The 22,004-nt window shown below is 49.4% G+C and overlaps 1 protein-coding gene across 4 annotated transcripts in view; it reads left to right on the forward strand.

Annotated features, from left to right (window-relative positions):
• The first annotated feature begins 840 nt into the window (after window positions 1-840).
• AEBP1 (AE binding protein 1) overlaps window positions 841-22,004 on the forward strand; it is a 46,923-nt gene continuing 25,759 nt past the window's right edge. Inside the window, exons 1-9 of one of the 4 annotated variants that reach the window (XM_083588373.1) lie at window positions 841-2,211; window positions 9,997-10,398; window positions 12,973-13,038; window positions 13,619-13,690; window positions 15,398-15,469; window positions 18,641-18,739; window positions 20,230-20,307; window positions 20,766-20,861; window positions 21,128-21,226. In XM_083588373.1, coding sequence (XP_083444499.1) covers window positions 1,947-2,211; window positions 9,997-10,398; window positions 12,973-13,038; window positions 13,619-13,690; window positions 15,398-15,469; window positions 18,641-18,739; window positions 20,230-20,307; window positions 20,766-20,861; window positions 21,128-21,226 — 1,249 coding nt within the window. In that variant the 5' untranslated portion in view covers window positions 841-1,946. Of the gene's footprint in view, window positions 2,212-9,996; window positions 10,399-12,972; window positions 13,039-13,618; window positions 13,691-15,397; window positions 15,470-18,640; window positions 18,740-20,226; window positions 20,308-20,765; window positions 20,862-21,127; window positions 21,227-22,004 lie in introns of all 4 variants that reach the window. The other 3 variants (XM_083588374.1, XM_083588375.1, XM_083588372.1) reach the window with 3 other exon arrangements.

The following is a 22,004-nucleotide window of genomic DNA, read 5'->3' on the forward strand; positions in this document are numbered from 1 at the left end:
CTGCTTTGCCACAGAGAAGCCGTGGCTGGCAGGGGAATTAACCCATCTTCCGCCTGCAGATTTCCCTCTGCAGCTTCTCCCTCGACCACTTTCTCCCTGCTGGTGTGCATTGGGGGTGTTGGGACTGAAGAGGGAAGACCAGCAGCAGGTGGCACTTGAGCCTATGATAGGCAGAGCCGCCCCCTCACTGGTTGCAAGAAGGCAGGCAGGCAGGAGTTCATAGATGGGTGGGGCAGCGCCCCATTCACCCTCAGGGACCTGCCGCAGGAGGGCGTTGTTCCTGGTGCCAATCTTCACTGGCCGGGTGCAGCATGTGTGCCATTTTGTGGTTCGCTTCAGAGGCCAAAGATCAAGCTCCCGCTTGTGAGTTCCTCTGCCCTCTGAAGCTTTGGGGTGCGCGGCTTAGGAGAGGGCATTCTTTGGCAGCCCCTAAGTCGTGCAGTTCCCATTGTCCTTCCAGGGATGCGCCTGGCCACTCCATGGCACGGTTTTTGTCATTTGCTGGAGGCGCATCTCTTCCGGGACATATCTCGAGGGCCCACTCCAGTTGTGATTTGTTCTGAACTTCTTTTTAATGTTGCCTTCTGCATTCCTGCAGGGACCTTCTTATGAAGGGCAAGCGATAATAATATTATATTAACCATGAGAAAGAGTGACGACCGCCGCCTCCCGCCGCGCGCGCCTGGAGTGTATATTTTGGTGCCCTTGTTCTGTCTACGCGTCGCTCGAAGCAGCTTTAGATCCACCCTTCTTTTCTGGAAATGGGATAATGGGGTGGGTGGGTGGAGGCAGGAGGGAGAGAAGGGCTGGGGGTGGAGATCCGACTCGCTTTTCTTTTCAGTGGGTCAGGAGGTTCCCCGCGGCTCTTGCCAGGAGCGCTTTCACTGCCACATTTTTATTTGCGCACAAAGAGGAGACGGGACCACTCAGCCAGCCCCGCCACCCCCGCGAAGATAAGCCGCCTTACGACACCCCCCTCTAACCCGCCCCCTCAGGAATAGCCCCTGCGCTCCCCACCCCCAACCTCCCTTGCCCAGGATCGAAAGGACTCGCTGGAGATTCGCGAGGAGCCGGAGAATCCGCGAACACGAGCTTCGCTCTTTCTTCTTCTTGGAGATCTCCGAAGGGGCGGGCAGGGCAGGCGCGGAGATGAGTTTTGCCAGACGTTGAGAGGGGAGCGCAGCCGCCTGGGGAGTTCCGGGCAATTTCCGTCCTCCTCCTCCAGCTCTCCCCTTTTTCTCAGTTGCTTTCTTAGGACTTGCCTTCGGACTGCCTGGGCACTGGGAGAGAGGGGAGCGGGAAGAGGAAACTTCGTATCTGTCTGGTCTTCGCTCTCCTCGGATACTTCAAACGCCGTCGCGGAAACCGCAGGCGCTTCTGGTCTCGATTAGACGACGGTCCTTCTCTGCCTTCGCCAGCGCTTTTTTCCAGCTGCTGAGAAAACCCCCTTCCTGGATTTGCAAGCACTGGGGGAGCCTCTGACGGACCCATCGCTTGTTGCAGCCAGGACGGAGCCCCTTGATTTACGCCCGTCACCCCAGTTACCCCAAAGCCTCAAATCTCTTCCTTTCTCTGTCTCCCCGCGCGCCTTTTCTTCTCCCTTCCTCCCAACTTCTGAGCTCCCCTCCTTTTCAGTCCCCTCTTAAATAACAGCCCCTCCTGCCAGCCCTTCCCACCAGCAAAGCAGCCTACTTGACCTGTCCCCCCCCCATTAAAAAAAGTCATTGCCTTCAGTTGCCCTCCCTCCTTCCAGAGGAGCAATCTGTTTCCCCATATCCTCTGACGTGGCAGAAGATAGCCCCCATATAGAAGAGCCCCCCTCCAGCAAACTCCACCCCACCTCAAACCCCACCTCCAGCTCCTGTCACAGGTGAGAAGAGAAACCTGAGGATTCCCCTACACCTCCCCAATACACCTCCCCTCACCCTAAGACACCACCTGCAAGGATGGGAGCTATTTGCCCGCTGGCACTGGCACTTTGCCTTCTGGTGGGGCTTCTGTGCCCCTTCAACCCTGCCCAGGTGGAGGCGCAGTCAGTGTTGACCGACCATGAAATCGAGGAGTTCTTGAAAGGCTTCCTGGGAGAGGTTGAGGAGGAAGACACAGAAGGTCGGGAGGCTGAGAAAGTGGCCTTGGGTGAGGAGCTTCCTGAGAACCAAGGAAGGCTGGACCCTGCGGAAAGGGGCAAAGCCCCCACAGAACTGGAAGAAGGTGAGAGCGATCATCTATTGTGGGATGGGTGGGTTCCCCAGGGAAGAGCCGTAGCTCAGCAGAAGGACGTATTCTCTTCCGTTCAGAAGGCCCCAGGTTTGATCCTGAGCATCTCAAGTTAAAAGAATTTCAGGTGGCAGGTGACGGGGAAAAGATTCTGCTTGAGACCACAGAAAGCTGCTGGGAGGGGCTGTGGATCAATGGTAGAGCATCTGCTTGCATGCAGAAAGTGCCAGCTTCATTCTCCACCATCTCTAGGTAGGACTGGGAGAGGACACCCCCCCCAGCCTAAAAACGCTGGAGACCTGCTGCCAGTCAGTGTCTTCTTCTTTGGCAATCACCCGTAGCTGAGTAAGATTGTCTTCCATGAACACGGTTTTAACAGTGAGTCTGTAATGATGTTGAAGCATCATTGCTTCAACACTGGTGATCTTTGCTTCTTCCACTATAGAGACCTGAGCAAGAAGAACCGTTGGTCTGACTTGGCATGAGGCAGCTTTGTACAGTGGACGCTCAGGTTGCAAACGTGATCTATGCGGGAGGCGAGTTCGCAACCTGCAGTGTTCGCAACCTGCAGCACCACGTCTGCGCACATGCAGGTCGCGATTTGGCGCTTCTGCGCATGTGGAAAGTGCAATTTAGTGTTTCTGTGCATGCGCGAGCACCAAAACCTGGAAGTAACCTATTCCGGTACTTCCAGGTTTGGCGCCGTGCGCAACACGAAAACACGCAACCTGAAGCGTCTGTAACCCGAGGTATGACTGTATAGCCATTACAATGTGCTTCTAGGAAATGGTGCAGTAATTTAAGACTCAGGACTTAACAGTTTGACAGGGGCTGCTCTCTTTAGAAAGCAATGCATCTTACTTCGGTTACATGTGGTAGGCCAGCTCTGCAGCATTTGCGTCTTCCGCTCCCCTGCTTTGTGGGGGCCCTATATTTCTGCCCTGGTGATGCTAGGTGATGTCGATAAAGCTCTCCCTTTTTTGTGTGTGCCTACTCTGTGTACATCAAGTGCTTGGAGAGGGAAAGAGCTCACTTGCTGGACAAGAACATTGAACATTCGTTTATCTAGCTCAGCATTGTCCACAGGCTGACTGGGAGAGGTTCTCTGGGGTTTCAGAATGGGAACATTTCCATTCTGGAGATGCCAGGAATTGAACTTGGGACTTTCTGCATGCAAAGCAGATGCTCTAAGACTGAGCATGGGCCCTTCCTTTCTTTTAGGAATTGTGATGTGTGGTTCACCCACAGTGAAGCAGACTAGCTTTGTTGGTCTGCTGCAGCAGAAACAACAAGGAGTTTTGTGGCATCTTCAAGGCTTAGCAGAATAATTTGTAGTAAATGGTTCCACCAGTAAGAATCTACTTCATCAGTATTAAATATTATTATTATTATTATTATTATTATTATTATTATTATTATTATTATTATTATTTTGAAGCATGTGGTTACAGAAAAAATGGGGCATACTTCTAAGGATCCAGGACATAAACCCAAAGTGAACACACACACCAGTTTGAAAGAAAATCTGCAGTATTAAAGCTACCCATATTATCTGTAAGCCTCGAGATAATTTTTTAAATATTTGGAAACTAGCACTGCAGTGGGAGGACGGCCCAAGATTTCCCCCCACTTTTCATTGTTGTTATTGCCTGCTATTTGTGCAAAGGCTTTTGACCAAGGATGTGTGCATGTGTTTATCAGTTTCTCAACACTCAGGATAATTTAACCGTTTTAATAATGATTCCCAGCAGGGGGCAGAAAGGTCCACATGTATAACCTCATAGGTCTGTCATTTTTTAAAATCTAGGATTGTGCAGTATTCTGGATTTAATGAGGGAGAGGTGATGGGGTAAGTTGAGAAAGGTACACTTGTTTCCTGGCCTGTGCCTGTTTTTTTTTTTTTTAATATTTAGTAAAATATTATCATTCATTTCCTTCCTGGAAATTCAAAGCAGCAAGCATAGGTTTAGCAGGCAATATCGCACCCATACAATAACCAGAGTTAGATCAACTTAGTTTTAGAAAGTTGCTACATCATGTGTCTTCAGATGATGCCCTGTGATTCTATGAGAGGAAATAGTATGGGTTGTTTTAAAGGTAAAGGGACCCCTGACCATTAGGTCCAGTCGTGGCCGACTCTGGGGTTGCGGTGCTCATCTTGCTTTATTGGCCGAGGGAGCCGGCGTACAGCTTCTGGGTCATGTGGCCAGCATGACTAAGCCGCTTCTGGCGAACCAGAGCAGCGCACGGAAACGCCGTTTACCTTCCCGCCAGAGCAGTACCTATTTATCTACTTGCACTTTGACATGCTTTCGAACTGCTAGGTTGGCAGGAATGGGTTGTTTTAGTGAGGAATAAATATGCAAGAATTGCCCCCAAGCAGCAAAGATGAACTGCATCCCAAAGCAATTTTCCTGTATGTAACTGATGTTTGCCAGGTGCAGATTTGCACCTGCACGGCATGGTTTATCTGATCCTTACTGAAAGCGCTTCCTGTGTTCTTTGGCGCCAGCGGTTGCTCATGCTTTGTTGTGCGCAGCCAGAGCGGGAGCAGAGCCCCCAGGTCGGCAGAAGGATGAAAGAATTTAAATTCAAGTCAGCTAATCCCCAAACATTATTACTATCAAGGGGTTCTGAACATGGTTTACATGTGTTGAGCTGCAGGAAACTCTCACCTGACAGCTGGTTTGAGAGAATATCAGGAGAAATTGTCCCTAGCAGTGATGAGATACTATATTACATGCATAGTCTACCTTTCCTACAAGAAAAATCAAGACAGTGCACATCATTTTCCACTCCCCATTTTATCCCATCAACAACCCAGCTCAATATTGTTTTTCTGCCTGTAGTGAATGTCAAGATGGGGTCCCCTCCATTCCATGTTCCAAAGCCATGGAGAATCGAACCTTATTTCAATGCTGGCCCCTGAGGCCGGCAGGTCAGTTGTAGTGATGCAGAACAGTGGCACACACAGGTGTTGCAACCTGTCCTGCACGGCTGGGGTACGGCTGGGGGGCTCAAGAGGAATGGGGGAGGGTCTGCTGCCACTGTCTGCCTGCATTTGCTGCCTAAGGTGGTTGCCTCACTCTGCCTAATGACAAGGCTCTCCCTTCCTGAGTTAAGTGAAGCTGAGAGATAGCGACTCAGTGGGGACTTCAACTTGGGCCTCCCAAATCTTACTCTGACACTCTAACCACTATGCCGCACTACGCTCACTAACAGATTTCTAGGCTGCTTCACCAGGCTTCTGTGCCCAGCTTTCCCGGGCGTCTCACAGACCCAGGAAAGCTACACAGAGACAATTCCCTGCAAGAGATCATACCCTCCAACATATCTCCAATGGAAATAGGGACGTCAAATAGGGATGCCCCAAGGAAAAGTGGGACATTCTGGGATCAAATCAGAAACCAGGGCAGCTTCTGTAAATCCGGGACTGTCCCTGAAAAATAGGGACACTTGGAGGGGCTGAGAGATGCTTGTTGACTTATCAATGTGTTCTGGCAACAGAACTGGCACTTGTGCCATACATCTGATATGACAAATGTACATACTTGTCATGCCATTTACACAGAGATAATATGGATGTGCCACATGTTTCTAACATAGACCTCTAAAACAATTCCACATGCTACCATCCAAGACCAGGCCCATTCTCCCAGGCCTTGAAAATGGAGACATTCAGATATGTTCCTGTGACAGCTACATTCGTAGTTCCTTCTTTACTTGTCCAAATACCGTTGTATTTGTGTTTTTGTCCACCCCTCTAACGTTGGTCTTAAGGCACCATCGTCTACCAGTCATGCTTCTTGCTTTGCAGGAGCCAATGAACTAGCCTAGGAATTGACGTTTGGAATTACACAACCAGAATCACACAGGTTGGCATCTGTGTGAGGAACAGGGGACATTTGTGCATTCAGCCTGGATTTTTCCCTGCATGGTGTCACACCTGACAATGAGTCTGTTTGAATACATGCTGCTTCAAAAAAATAAGTGTTCCCCCCAATACTCTTCTGCGTTCCATTCAGATTTCTATTCTCCAGTCACTGGAAATGTGGTTTGGCTCCCAGCACAACCTCCAACAAGATATCCTTGCTTTGTGGCTTGGCTGCAGGAGGAAAACTTTCAAGAGCTGTGACTCCATCTCGTCTTCTGTTCATGTGTGGATTTAGTACAGCTACAGGGATGGTACTTCTCTCCTGGCAGGAAGAGAGGTTGTAAATGACCGTTGCTTGATAGGGTTTCTGTATAGGTGACATAGCAAAAAAAGGGGATAATGTAGGAGTTGCCACTGGGGATCACAGATAAGCTAGAGGCCAGCTAGTGCTTCTCACTCAAAAAGTCTTTTTTTTAAAGAAAGAAACTGAAAGTTGAACCTGTAGTTAAGCTATAAAGGGAAAATATAAAAGAGGCAAATTGCCACGCGGTCCTCACATGCTTTGACATGTTTTTCAGCTGGAGATCAGTACAAAATGAAGGGAAGGCAAGCCAGGCGCTACAGCTGGGTAAAGAGAGGCATCTGCATCTTACTGGGGGTGGGGAGGCAGTAAACCTCCATTCTCTGTAAACTAGCTTGCTCATAAGCCACAACCACACCATAAAGTACTATTATGCCGTGTTTCCACCCAAAGAATATAACTATAGTTTGTTAAGGCTGCTGAGAGTTAGGTTAGCAGTCCCCTATTTCCCTCACAGAGGTGCAGTTCCAAAGCTCCCTGTGAAGAAGAATAGTTTGTTAAACCACTCTCGGAATTGTAGCTCTGTGAGGGGGAGAGGGGTCTCTGAATATCTCTCTGCTCCCTTCACAAACAACAGCTCCCAGAATTCTTTGGATGAAGCTGTTAAAGGGTGCTTTAAATGTATGGGTGAGGACACTATCCTGTTGTCACTGTGGGAGCAACTTCTGGTCCAGGTAAATTCTATAGGTGACCGGGGGGGGGGGCGCACCATCTTGCATTTTGCCTCAGGCAGCAAAATGCCCAGCTCTGGCAAACGGAGAGAATGAAGGGAAGCTTTGCATTCTGTTTCGCTGTGGTGGAAGCGAGTTGTGGCGAACGAGAAAGGAGGTCATTGCTCCCTCTTTCCAGCAAGGCTGCTGACCACTGCTTGCAGAGGAAGCTGAGGGCAGGCAGCGCAGGAATTCGTGCCTCTCTTCCCCACATGTGGGTGGGTGGGAGAAATGGCCTAGAGAGATGGTCTCCGAGCCCAAGTAGTTTGCTGCTCTCCCCGGAGCGAAAGACAGTCCCTGTGGTAGCACAGAAGGAATTCCACTCCTGGCACCGGTGCTGGGTTGGTTAGCTCACTGCCCAGAGGGTACAAGTACCACAGGCTGTGTGCTCAGCCCCACAGACCAAGAAATTGCTGGTGCTCAGAACTTTGGAATGAGGCTGCGGCTGTCTGTGGGGCTGTGAAGTGACATAGCCCTTACTCACTGGCCTTCCTTTAGAGATGGGGCCTCTGACTCACGGAAGAAAGCCCCATAAGCACGAACTTCATGTGTCAGGGGAAAGAGGCTGGAAAGAAAGATTTCAGAAAAATCAGTGTGCAGTCCCGGCTATGATGGCTATGTTCTGTCTCCATCATCAGAGGGATTATGTCTTTGAATATTAATTGCTGGGAAGTGTGGTCTCACACTCAGGTCCTGCTTATGGGGTTCCCATAGGTCTCTGGTTGGCTACTGGGAGAACAGGATTCTGGAAGGGCAGTTGTGTTATAGGGAACCTCCGAAAATCTTGCAAAGCAGTTCCTCCTCCGGAACTTAGGGCCTGAATCCAGCAGAGCGTTTCTTTTATGTGCTTATTACTCCATGAATCCTGGATATTGTTTGTTTGGGGGTTTTCTGGTCAAGCAGCTCTCAGTGGGGCCTCCTCCCTGATTCTCCACACACTCACACCCCATTCATTCTCCACACACTCACACCTTCTGGTCTGTCTTTGCTCATGTGATTGGTCCTGTGGTGTCAGATGCTGATGTGGTTGCTTGAGAGCAAACAGGCAATACTCCGACCTGTCTTTTCCAGGCTTTATTCTTAGTGCAAACTATTTACAGTGAAGAGCGTTGTAAGTTCATGTCTGGCTCAATCGCTAGCAGAATCTGGGAGTGATCGTTCTTTGTACCTCCCCCAGCATAACAGTCGCGTGACCCCCAACCTTCTCCGCCCCTGCCTGCATTGAAACCTACTGCACAGAATGGGCGCTGGCAAAGGGGCATTTCCCTCCTCTCCTGTTTGCTCAGGCTCGGTGTTGAGGCTCTCCCTAGCATCCCCTGGTCGCTGCACCTCCTCTCCACTGGAGGTGGGTCTTTCCTCCTTGCCGGAGGAGGAACTGCTTTGCAAGATTTTCGGAGGTTCCCTATAACACAACTGCCCTTCCACCTCTCGCCTCTGAGCTGATGGCAGTTCCCTGACACGTGGGTTACCCGAGAGGCAAGGTCCAAGTCCAGTCCATGGTCAAAGGTGCAACATGGAGGCAGTCCATAGCAGCTGAAGCTGGGTGCAGGGCAGTGAGCTGGGTAAAGTCAGGAACAGGCTTGCAAGCAGGGAACCAGGGCGGGTCAGGAGCTCAGGCAGGAAAGCAGGACAGGGTTCAGGCAGGAACTAGCAACCAACAATGTTGCTCCCGCAACCTGGGACTGGGGCTGACCGGCTTTTATCTGTCCCGAGGCATAGGGCGGCCCCGATCCTCTGGTGACTCGCCTCTCCTGACCTGGAGGCAAGCACTCCTCCTGCGAGAACCTAGTTCCCTCTGCCTCTCTGCCCTGAGCCTCTGCAGCTCAGGAGAGGCTGGAGGGTTACCGGACCCAGAGGCAACCTCAGCCTCCTCTGATGGGGCTTAGAGTGGAGCACCTGCAGGCAATGGGTCCTCCATCACCTCAGGAGCCAGAGCAGACTCAGCTGATGCCTGCACCTGAGGGTCCAGCACAGGTGAGGACCCTTCAGGCTCATGCCCCAGCCCTGGCTCAGCTGGTTCTGGAGGCGGGGAATCTTGTGCAGGCTGGGATCCCTCAGGTTCAGGATCCGAGTCCAAATCCCAGGCTATCACACTCCCTCTGAGTTTGCGCCATCTCCCAGAGGATGCGGCCAACATGACTGTGGGGGAGACCGCTGCTTCTCCGTGAACCTTTTGTTGCCCAAAAGCAGCACCACGCAGAGAACATCACAGCACTCTATTTTTATTTATTTTTTAAAAACCCTATTTATTTGGTTTTTCAAATTAAAATATTACAGTCACATATCCAACATACATTGGCTCCCAGTACGTTTCTGAGCACAATTCAAAGTGTTGGTGCTGACCTTTAAAGCCCTAAATGGCCTCGGCCCAGTATATCTGAAGTATATCTCCATCGTTCATCCCGAACACTGAGGTCCTCCTCCAAGGGCCTTCTGGCGGTTCCCTTACTGTGAGAAGTGAGGTTACAGGGAACCAGGCAGAGGGCCTTCTCAGTAGCGGTTCCTGCCCTGTGGAACGCCCTCCCATAAGATGTCAAGGAAATAAGCAACTATCTGACTTTTAGAAGACATCTGAAGGCAACCTTGTTTAGGGAAGTTTTTAATGTTTGATGTTCTATTATGTTTTTAATATTCTGTTGGGAGCCGCCCAGAGTGGCTGGGGGGGCGGGGTATAAATAAATACTATTATTATTATTATTATTATTATTATTATTATTATTATTATTACTGCAAACTGCTGTGGAATTGGAGAGAACTGAAGTTAAGATTGGAAAAAATGAGAAACTGAGAAAAACGGAAATTGACAGGGACTGACCATCTTTCTTTTCCTGCAGTAACACAGGAGCCAGTGAGACAGAAGCCCAAGAAAGGGAAAAAGGAGAAAGCGCCCAAACCAACCAAGAAGCCTAAAGAGAGGCCTCCCAAGGGTCCTAAGAAGGAGAAGCCCCCCAAGCCCACCAAAAAGCCAAAGGAGAAGCGTCCGAAGGCAACCAAGAAACCTAAGGAGAAATCTCCCAAAGCCACCAAGAAACCATCAGGGGGGAAGAGGACAGAGAAGCCTTCTCCTCCTGTCCAACCATATGAGGAAGAGGAGAGGTACCACTTCCCAGAAAGGCCATTGAGCCCACCACCAGCCAGGGAGGAAGATGGCTATGGAGTGCCCGATTCATCCCGATTTCACTCTCCCTATGGGAGGGAAGATGAACATTCACGAGTGAATGAAGAAGGCGGGGAATGTAAGTTCCTGTTTCTTTCTCCCATTAGGCATATTGCATGGGCAAGGGACCTTTTTTCTTCTTCAGGGAGGTCTTTTTTATTGCATTTCTTGATCATCCTTCTTCAGAAACTCTTGATTAAAGCAAATAAACCCTGAAATTTTCCCAGAACATGCTTCGAACAATGACGTGTGAAGCCCATTCCACTATTCATAGACCCAGGGTTTCCAGGGCAGACAACAAAAGAAAGGTGCAAGGAACCTTTTTTGAGCCCGAGGCAGTGGTGGAACAACCTGCTCTGGTACCCGGAGTGGTCTCATCCCAGGGGGTGTGGCATGCTGCCTGAGGGAGGCATGGCGTGCCTCCCGGGGGTGTGCAATGAGTGGCGCATGGCCCGGGAGGTGGCACCAATCGGGGGTTGGCATTTTGTCACACACCCCTTTGGAATGGCACCTGGGGTGACCACCCACCCACTCCCGCCTTGGAACGCCCCTGGCCTGAGGGCAGCAGCATTCCCTTCTGGGCAGCCTTTCCAGGTCCTGACAGGGATCTCTGTGGAGGCGAGCACCTGGTTTGTGCACACACACAAACACAGATTGTGTGCATGGTGCAATGGCCCTTCCTGCCCCCAACACGCTACGCCACTGCGTAAGTATTGTGTTATTTATAGTCCAAAGTACGTGTTTCCCTATGTAGGAGTAATGATGATATATTTTGAGATCTATGGGGCAAGGGATGGAGAGGAAGTGTAGCTATTTGGTAGGTCCATCTGGTATGCATGTGTAATGCATGCGCCAGGGAGGTCATAGAATGAAGAGGGAGGGAAGGGAGAAACACAGGATTCTAGGGAAAGGATAGTTTATTAAAAATGGGTTGTTGTCCGTGAGAGTGGGGAGGGAAGCCGAGAAAAAGGAACTGAGGAGGAAGATGCTAAAGAGATACCCAAGGGACAAGGGGGGAAACTGGAGGAGGGAGATGGCGTGCCATATGGGTTTTTGTAATACTCTAGATTATATTTATACCAGTTTAATATGGTTAGATATTACGCTCCAATGAGAGCCAGGCAGGTGGATCTGCAAACCACTGCCATTTAAAATTCCCATAATGCCCTAGAACAACACTACACCAGGGGCATTGTGGGAAGCTAAAATGGTGGCAGCACCCAGACCCCAGCTAACTGGAGTGCCATAAAAGGGTTATTTTAAATGGGACTGAAGATATAAGGCACCAGCAAACGAAATGTGGTTAATGAAACTGATAAACTGTAATTAACTTTTTATAACAGGGGCCCATCTACACATTAATACAGAAACTTACTGTACAGTGGTATCTTGGGTTAAGTACTTAATTCGTTCTGAGGTCTGTTCTTAACCTGAAACTGTTCTTAACCACATCTTGAGGTCCACCTGCTCCTCCCTGCCTTGCCCCAGCATTATAGAATTGAAGTATAGATCTGTCAGGCACTGAATGCTATCCAATTCATGACAGGCAGCTGACACTCTTGTAGCGCAAAGAGCAACACACTTAAGGGGAGTTGGTATACTCGCTGTTATAATTTGTTAATTGGCCAGTTTTGGTTTTAGTCTATAGGATAGAGGGGTGTTGTTCATTCATATTTATTAGACTTGGGAGCAGTTGACAACAGCCTCTCCTCATCTGTAGGAACATGGGAAACTGTTAGACTGAATCAGACCATTGGTCCATGTAGCTCAGTGTCCTACACTGACTGGCTCTCCAGGGTTTTAGACAGAAGTCTTACATGGAGATGCTGTGGATTGGACCTGGGACCTTCTGCATGCAAAACAGATGGTCTTAGCACTGAGCTATGACATCTTCCCTTCCATAGATCAGATCAGTGCGTATGTTTTTACAGGGAGCATGGCCAAGCGATGCTCTTCCTCTTCCCTTTCAGATGACGTCATTTTTACTGGTCTGCCAGGGAATCTGCTAACCATCACAGATTATCTTCACTCTCTCTAAACGCTTCTTGCTACCCCTCTCCCTTTCCCTCTCCCCGCTTTCTGTATAACTCCTTCATAAGCAAGTCCAACTTAAATCACACTGACTCTATTTCTCCACACCTCCCTAAGGATCTTCACCATTGTTTTGGGCTCCTAAACTAATACACTGCTGCTCCCACTCCAGCCTTGGTCTGTCAGGTAGTAACGGGGGGCTTCTGCTTGTCCCGTGTCTAGAAAACAGTTTTCCGCTTGACTCTCACTGTCTAGGCATGGGTCTGAGTGGTTTTCCCTTTTGCTGCTTTCCCAGAGTAATCCCTCTCTTTAGTCTTAAATTGGAGCAATTGTCAATCTAGAGGAAAACTGAATTCCTGGGTGGATAAGCCCTGGCTTTCTGCATGCACTGAGGACTACGAATTTTTCTCCTAGGAACTGAATGCCCTTTAAGGAGTCGTGGGCATCCACAGCCGTATTTACTTTGGCCCTAAGACTTTTGCCTGGAACTACGGACTGAAACAAAATATGTCTGTCTGTGTTTTGTTCAGTCAGTTTTTCTGCCTTCCCTTCTTCCCAGTTGTTGTGCCTTTGCTTCCTTATAATCTCTGACCTAGCTCTTTTATTTCATTTTATTCCGCAGCTCTTTTCCCAGATGAGCCAACGGAACCACGGTGGGATGAGAAACAGGATACAAGCAGGCATCACAGTAAGAGCAAGTCAGCATGCGGGACATGGGGAGAGAGGGTGCTTGTGGGACTATGGGGCAGAGGAACGTCTAAGCTGGGGAAGGAGGAGTGCTGAACATGGGAGCACATGGGAACAGATCAGGAATGAACAAGGGTAAGTCCACTGGGCGGGAGAGGCACTGGACCAGGGTTTACCATCAGTGGGACAAGGAAGCTTTAATGTCTAAGCACCTCATAGATAAACTAAGGAATCCTTTTAAAAAAGGATTAGACAAATCATGAGGACAAGGTGGCTATGCTTTTCTTCCGCTGTCAAAGCCATTGCATCTCTAAATACCTGTTGCTAGGAATCGCAGGTGAGCAGACTGCTGTTGTGCTCATTCCCAGCTTTCAGGCTTCCCACAGGCACCTGACTGGCCACTGTGAAAACAGGATGCTGGAATAGATGGGCCATTCGCCTGATCCAGCCGGCTTCTCCTATATCCCTATGTTCTTAATGTAGAAGCCAAATGTGAGCAGCTTAGTTCTGTCCACACAGAACAGGAACTTTGAGGGCCTTACTATTGTCCTTGCTAATTTTACTCATCTGATTTCTTCCAGCTGACTTCTATGAACCCCCAACTGACCCACAAGAGCCTGGAAGAGATCATTGGAGCCAGGAGAGCCGGCCAGGTGAGTCAATGCCCAATGTCCAGGGTGGGTTGTTTGCCCAGATCTGCTAGCCTTAAATGGCAGCACAGTCTAGGCGGCTCCTAATGTTGGCCAGCCCTTTCCTACTCTAAATTTTCCGACCAGTGGGAATGCAACCACTGTGTGCATCTGAGGACCAAGCCGGCATGCTGCTAGCTTTAAAAGATTTTAAAATAATTCTGTGCCCAGTCCAGCAGCGCACACTAAACTCACTGTAACTCAATACAAGAAGCAGAAATTCATTTTACTGTTCTGTGGCTGCCAACACTGAGCCATAAGCAGGCATGGAGGGAGAGCCAAGAGTCACGAGCCAGTGCTGATTTTTATTGTCAGGCCATGTTCCAGCTTCTCCTTGAAGCTTTGTAGCAAGGCTGAGGAGAGCCTATGGCCATCCAGATGTTGTGGCACCACACCCCCCACCATCCTTGACCCTTGACCATGCTGGCTGGGGCTGATGGGAGTTGGAGATGAACAACATCTAGAGGACCACAATCCTTCCAAGTCAGAAGGAACCAAGGGCCAGCCTGTTCCCAGAGCCTAGGAACCTTCAACTGACCAGGGGATGCTCCAGTGGCGGAGCAAGCTGACCGGGTGCCTGGGGTGGCACACGTGCCCTACGCCCAGGGGTAAGGGCGAGCTGGGACAGGACGCTTCGCTGGGCCTCTGAGGAGTCTGTCTGCCTCCTCCCACTCAGCCGCCCTACAAGTGAGGGGGAGGTGGCGGGCAGACTGTTTGGGGCAGCATGGAGACTGTGGGTGCCCAAGCCACTGTGTCACTCCCAGCAGGGATGCATGGCTTGGGCACCCTGCAGGACCCGCGGTGGGTGCCGCCCACCATTTTGTCACCCCCTTCAGTGGTGACACTCAGGATGAACCACCCCCACCGCTCCCTCTTCCTCCGCCCCTGGCTCCAGCCTTGAAAAATAGAATTGGAAGAGAGATGGGAGAAGAGTCTGCTCTGTCTTTTTCTCAAGAATCCTTGGGATGTTTGAAGAGAGCTACCTTGCTCCCCTCCCTGACTTAGTCTGCTCTTCTCCAGGCTTAACATGCCCATCTCTTTCAGTCATCTCTCAGACTTGGGTTCCTGTAATCAATGACTCACTGTAGGTTCCTAGTGGCTCCCAAGAGTAGCTTGCTCACCATAAGAAGCACAGGCATAAATTTGGGATGCTTACAAGGGGATCACAGTCTTTCTTCGGCTGCAACATTACAGGGCTGTTTTGGCTCTTGGGTATAGCTGTGAAGTGACTCAGACTCATTTAATCAAAGCAGCCTGAAATATACTTGGGGTCGAGTGTGGATTTCATGCTCTTTATTCAGCTCATAGTAGTGAGGAGGAATGGAAGTTCCCCCAAAATGTCTGCTTTATATACATTATTTACACAATGGGCCCCACGTGATTGGCTAATTCCAGGATTCTCCTGTAGGCCAATCAGGTTACAGATTCACTTCCACCTGGAGTTGGGTGGCTCCTGCGGACCAATCAGACTGCTGCATTTTGGATCCTATTGTTCTAGGACCAATCAGACTGATGCATTCTGAATCCTATTGTTCTAGGACCAATCAGAATGGTGCAATTTGGATCCTATTCAACTCAGTACATAACACAGCCCTTTCTCTGAAAAGCCCTTATGTCCTAGAGAGGTCCTAGACCCATGAAGTGACTGTGCTTCTTCTCCTCTTTATCTAGAGACCCCTGGAAAGGTCGAGCCGCCCACGCTGGATTACAACGAGCAGATTGAGCGGGAAGACTACGAGGACTGTACGGTGCTGTTGCTGCTGACTTGCCCGACTTGCCTTTAGTAACCGTTCCTTTCCTTAGGGGGTGGGGCATCCTGTTGTTGTGGGTGGATAAGCAGTGAGAGGGATGCGGGTGGTGCTGTGGTCTAAACCACTGAGCCTCTTGGTCTTGCCGATCAGAAGGTCGGCGGTTCGAATCCCCGCGATGGGGTGAGCTCCTGTTGCTCTGTCCCAGCTCCTGCCAACCTAGCAGTTTGAAAGCATGCCAGTGCAAGGAGATAAATAAGTACTGCTGTGGCGGGAAGGTAAATGGCGTTTCCATGTGCTCTGGCTTCCATGTGCGCCAGAAGCGGTTTAGTCATGCTGGCCACATGACCCGGAAAGCTGTCTGTGGGCAAACACTGGCTCCTTCAGCCTGAAAGTGTGTTGAGCGCTGCAACCCCATAGTCACCTTTGACTGGACATAACTGTCCAGGGGTCCTTTATCTTTTTTAGCTTTTTAAGTAGTGAGGGACCATAATTCCGGCGCAGTCAATTCTTTGTTTCCCCATTCCTATGGCTGTGAAATGGTCTGACCCTGTGTTTTCTGCTTGTCATTTGAGGCGGGGGATTTCCTCTCTGCAAAACTCAGGGAGGAAAGCCAATAATAACACCTTGAACTTGCCCTGGTAGCAAATGGACAACCAATGCAAGTCTCTGAGCAAAGGTTCTCACTCCTATCAGCAGCTGTGCTACAGAATTCTGTACTAACTACGGATTTGGGATCGAGCACTCATACAGTGCATTGCAGTAATCCAATCTTGAAACCACTAGTTCTTGAACTCCTTTGGTCATTTGCACTGACAGAGCTTCATTTATTGTGCTTTCACAGCCTGCAGCACACACACCTGGGTTCAGGTGCCCAACACATGGCCCATTTCCTGCTCTCCGTCTGCACTTCAGAAGAGGAAGACTGGCTAGACATTTAGTCTGCATGACCACATTTCCACTGTCAGAAGAAAAGGAAGTTTTGCATTCTTTTCTTTTTAACCGAAAGGCTTTTCCCATGCAGATTTCATGCTTCTAGTTTGGCTCTTAAGCTTGGAAATATTCCATGGAGATAGAACCTTCTCCCTGGATGCCCAATGAGATTATAATTTCCTTAAATGTTGGATTGGGAAAGGGGCAGATGGGAAACCAAAAAACGTGGACAGGGTGGGGGGAATGCAATGGCATGTCTAGAATCCTCTACAAAAGCACTTTCACAGGGCAATATTTTGTTGCAGCACTCCCCTTTGTTTAATGATTTATTAGTGCTGCTGGATTGCCTTGATAAGCTGTTAGCTTTGTGGAGAAATTCACAGGACACAGCTCAGCAGCCCAGACAGCTCTGCACCCCCTCCCAAAAAAATCCCCAACCCCTTTCCCCCTGCACGTGCTCTGGTTCTTTTTGGCCCATGTGAGTGGAAAATGCCCAGTGCTTTCTGCATAATGTTTGACAGATGGGAGGGATTTTGCCAAAGCAAACAGAGCTGCCCTGCATTAGGACCGCCAACCGGAAAACTGTCCTGCTTGGCTGGGTGGTCATTTCTCGCGTTCAGCTATTATAAGAGGGTCGTGCAGTTGAGACTTTATGTTCTCTCACCTCTAATCATCACCATTATTATTTTTGCTGCACAGTTCTCTACCACCCGAGAACAGTTTGGGCAAAACTAGAGGCAGTTCTCAGTATTGCTATAAGTGGGGAAGTGGGAAAAAGTGGCAACTGCATACCAAGAGCCAAACTGTGTGGGTTGTGCTGGTACCCAGCATGGAGACACTGTGATGCATTAGAACAGCCTTCCCCAACCAAGAGCCGTCAATATATTTTGGACAAAGTACCCAAAACATCTGGAGGACACCAGATTAATTCTGCTTGCATCAGATATTTTACTGCCTCTAAAGAGTTTCCTCCTCTTCACTTACTGGTCCTGTGTCTTTCTTCCCAGTGCCATTCCCTGTGTTTCTGAAGCCTGAACTGGTGCAGATTGTGCTTCCCCTGCTCTAATTATTGCTGCCTTTTCTTCCGTGGCCTTGTTTCCGAGCACAATTCAAAGTGTTGGTGCTGACCTTTAAAACCCTAAATGGCCTCGGTCCAGTATATCTGAAGGAGCGTCTCCACCCCCATCGTTCCACCCGGACACTGAGGTCCAGTGCCGAGGGCCTTCTGGGGGTTCCCTCGCTGTGAGAAGCCAAGTTACAGGGAACCAGGCAGAGGGCCTTCTCGGTGGTGGCACCCGCCCTGTGGAACGCCCTCCCACCAGATGTCAAAGAGAACAACAACACAGTCTGCTCCTCATACTGGTCCTGGGTGATATATCAATATATAGGAGTGTCTCCACCCCCATTGTTCTGCCCGGACACTGAGGTCCAGTGCCAAGGGCCTTCTGGCGGTTCCCTCACTGCGAGAAGCCAAGTTACAGGGAACCAGGCAGAGGGCCTTCTCGGTGGTGGCACCCGCCCTGTGGAAGGCCCTCCCACCAGATGTGGAGGAAAAACAACTACCAGACTTTTAGAAGACATCTGAAGGCAGCCCTGTTCAGGGAAGCTTTTAATGTTGAATAGATTATTGTATTTTAATATTTTGTTGGAAGCTGCCCAGAGTGAAGGGGAAACCTTCAAAGGTAGCCCTACATAGAGCGCATTGCAGTAGTCCAAGCGGGAGATAACCAGAGCATGCACCACTCTGTGTGCTCCTGATTTATTTCTTTGCAAGCGGAGCTTGTGGGCAGCACTGATCAGCTGTATGAGGGCGTCCACATTATTAAATGTTGGAAAACCCTGAAGTCACATTTACGTTGACTATCTTTATGGCATCAGCTTTCATGGACTAGAATCCCATTGCATCAGATAGAGCAATTCCACCTCCCCTACTCCTGCTTGATGTCTCACCTTCCTATAGGACAGGGATGGGGAACCCGCATCCCTCCAGATGTTGCTGGACTACAACTCCCATCATCCCTGACCATGGCTGGGCTCGTGGTAAATAGGCAGCCCATGGGCTGCCCATTCCTGTGCAGCGAGACCACCCTACCCTGCTGGCTACTCTGAGAAGCCCTCTTCTAAGACAAAGCACCATCGGGGTGACATGGAGGGAGAGGAAACACCCCCATCTCTCTGTCAGCAATGCAGGACTCTTCCCGAGTGACAAAACCCTCTTCCTTCTCCCCTGCAGTTGAATACGTCCGACGTCAGCACAAACCCAGCAAACCACCTAAGAAAAAGAAACCTGAGAGACCGAGGCTGGAGACGGAGGAGGAGAGGCCAAGTATGCGTTTCCTTTGGCTTGCTTCTGTTTTGCCAGGATGTTGGAAAATAGAGGGAGATTAGGAGGTTGGGGCAGGGTGAGGAGGGAAAGAAATGGAAAGCATTCCAAGAGAATAAAGGCAGCAGATGAAACAATCTGAAGCTTCAGACTGGGGAATCCCTTTCTCTTTCTTGTATGTGCTGGAGGTCTGCCTCCTGGCCTGCCAGATTTGGTGCTTAGGAACTCATTTCTTCCCAGCCTTTAGCAAGACAAACTTCTATGGGATCATCAGGGACAACTCATTAGCCTTCATTAGTTCAGAAGTAATGCTAAGCCAAACCGGTGGCTTAGGGTGTATCCTCACTTACCTTTCCTCTGTGTCGTAGTTCCATACGCAGAAAAGAAACCATTTAGTCTGTTGAAATGAGTCTGGAACTTCAAACAAACGACACTTGGTTGAGCAAACTATGGCTTAGTCTTATGCACGAACACAGCCAACGGGACTGCAAAGAAGTCAGATCTGAACAGGTGGCACGTGATTTGCCCTCCTGGTGGTACATCGTGGCTTCTTGTTTTCCCTTGTTTTGCCTTTTGGTGTGATTTAATTCAGTTTTTTTTAGTGAAAGCATAAATCACTGAGCATGGGAAAGAAGACTCAGACTATTTCAGTAAGTCCTAATCAGGCAACATAAGGTTATTTTGCCTGGAGAAGCTAGTCTTCTGACAGAATTTTGCAGCATAATGAGCACCTGCTGTGGCTTTGCCCACTACAGGTAACGGCATATTGAGATCTGATTTTAGACCAGTACGATAGGGACATTTGCTTTGGTGGTGGCTAGCTCAGGTGTGCTCATGAAGGATACAGAGCTGCTACTTGAGAGTACAATTCTGAGAGTCAGGAACATTGAGAGTCTGCTTAAGTCCAGAAAAATGGATAGAGTTTTAATTGAGCCTACATTGCTCCAAAGGGAACTTTCTATAACTTCTGTACTGCATATCTTCCCCTTAAACTCTGCTGCCCCTGTTTTAGTGGACCTTAGTTTACAAAGCTTTAGAACACGGTTCATAAACCTGGTGTGGTCTTTTATTTTTATACCCTCGCTGCCAATGCAGATCCTTCCAATCTGTTGCAAGGCAGGGCTGGCCCTGGGCTCTGATGGCGCCAAAATATTTTCCATACTGCAGGTCAGATTACAGCTCCTTTCATCCCTAGCCAGGGTGATGGGAGTTGTAGCGCAACAGCATCTGGGGAATTTAAGATGGAAGAAATCTGGTAAAGGTGCTGCTACAGAAAAGGCCCTGCCTCTTTTGCCCACTTATCGACCATATATTTGTATGAATCTGAACATTAAATTTTCAGAGCTATTAGCAGCAGGTATTAGCAGCAAGTATGAGGCATCAGTTGTAAATGTGGGGATTGCTGATGAGCTTCCCTGCCATCATCCCTGGGACCTTTGGGCAGTTGTGCTATGATAAGGATACGGGAGTTTTACTGGCATATCTGTTTTGCTCAGTAGAGAAGCCTGAGGAGCCGCCCACCCCCCCTTTCGGGAGTCATTACGAAGATGGGCTAGAGCTGCCAGATTATGGAGATGGTAAGTATTAAAACGGGACACGGGTGGTGTTGTGGGTTAAACCACAGAGCCTACGACTTGCTGATCAGAAGGTCGGCGGTTCGAATCCCCACGACGGGGTGACCTCCCGTTGCTCGGTCCCTGCTCCTGCCAACCTAGCAGTTTGAAAGCATGTCAAAGTGCAAGTAGATAAATAGGTACCACTCCGGTGGAAAGGTAAACTGCGTTTCCGTGCGCTGCTCTGGTTTCCCAAAAAGCGGCTTAGTCATGCTGGCCACATGACCCGGAAGCTGTACACCGTTTCCCTCGGCCAATAAAGCGAGATGAGCGCCGCAACCCCAGAGTCGGTCACGACTGGACCTAATGGTCAGGGGTCCCTTTACCTTTAAGTATTAAAACAGTTGTGAAGGCCTCTGGGGAGAAACCTGCATTGGGAGCTGTGCTCCCACCTCACTAATCCTTATTCCCCCTCCCCATAGTGGATTATGGTCTTCCACCCCAGAAACCCAAACAATTCCCCAGCAAAAAAGAGGAGGAAGATGAGATGGAGACGGATGAAGAGAAACTCAGACCAAGTAAGGAGACAGCAGACGGAGGGGATGATTGAGACTGGGTATGAAACTATTTTTGTAGCCCAAGGGCCCGATTCCCTTCATGTCTGAGCTTCTGCCTCCCCATCAAGCATAAGCCACTATTTCTGCACTTCTGTAGGAACACACATTTGCCACTTAGCCCACCTGACAGCTCATTCCCGCCAGTGTGCTTGCACTGCGCTGTCCATAATAACATCAAGAGGTTTGTGCTGATGATGATAACTCTGCTTCTCTTTGCTGTGCTTCAGAGAAGCCGAAAAAGGGTACCGGCAGCAGCAAGGAAGAGGAGGAGGACGGGGATGCAGAGGAAGACAAATGGACAGAGGAGAAAAACAAAGAACGGAAAGGTGGGTAATCCCGAAGGAGGAGATCTGCACCAACAGGGAGGTAGGGAAAGGATGCTGCTAGCAGAGGGACTCAGGAGCAGTGGCAGTTTCACCAGCGATATACCACTGAGTGAAACTGACATCACAGTCTGCTCCTCATACTGGTCCTGGGTGATATATCAATATATAGGAGCGTCTCCACCCCCATTGTTCTACCCGGACACTGAGGTCCAGCACCGAGGGCCTTCTGGTGGTTCCCTCACTGCAAGAAGCCAAGTTACAGGGAACCAAGCAGAGGGCCTTCTCAGTAGTGGCACCCGCCCTGTGGAACGCCCTTCCACCAGATGTCAAAGAGAACAACAACTACCAGACTTTTAGAAGACATCTGAAGGCAGCCCTGTTTAGGGAAGCTTTTAATGTTTGATGCATTACTGTACTTTAATATTTTGTTGGAAGCTGCCCAGAGTGGCTGGGGAAGCCCAGCCAGATGGGCAGGGTATAAATTATTATTATTATTATTATTATTATTATTATTATTATTATTATTATTCTATCGCCCAGGCCTGTCAGTGAGTTACCAACACATTGACATTGGTGGCTAAGGTTCAGTAGACAACACATTCTAATCAAGCGTATTTTAAAGTCCTTTATTTGTTGACGTGAGTGATCTAATACAGTGGTTCCCAAACTCCCCTCCCTCCCCTGTTGTTGGCATCCCTCCGCCTCAGGAGTCGATGGAGAAGTGCACCTTTGGAGGTGAAGTCAAACTGTTGGAGAATTACAGTGCCTGCTGTGGCTG

The sequence above is a fragment of the Podarcis filfolensis genome, assembly GCF_964270895.1.
Source record: "Podarcis filfolensis genome assembly, chromosome: 15".
In the NCBI taxonomy this organism is placed as follows: Eukaryota; Metazoa; Chordata; class Lepidosauria; order Squamata; family Lacertidae; genus Podarcis; species Podarcis filfolensis.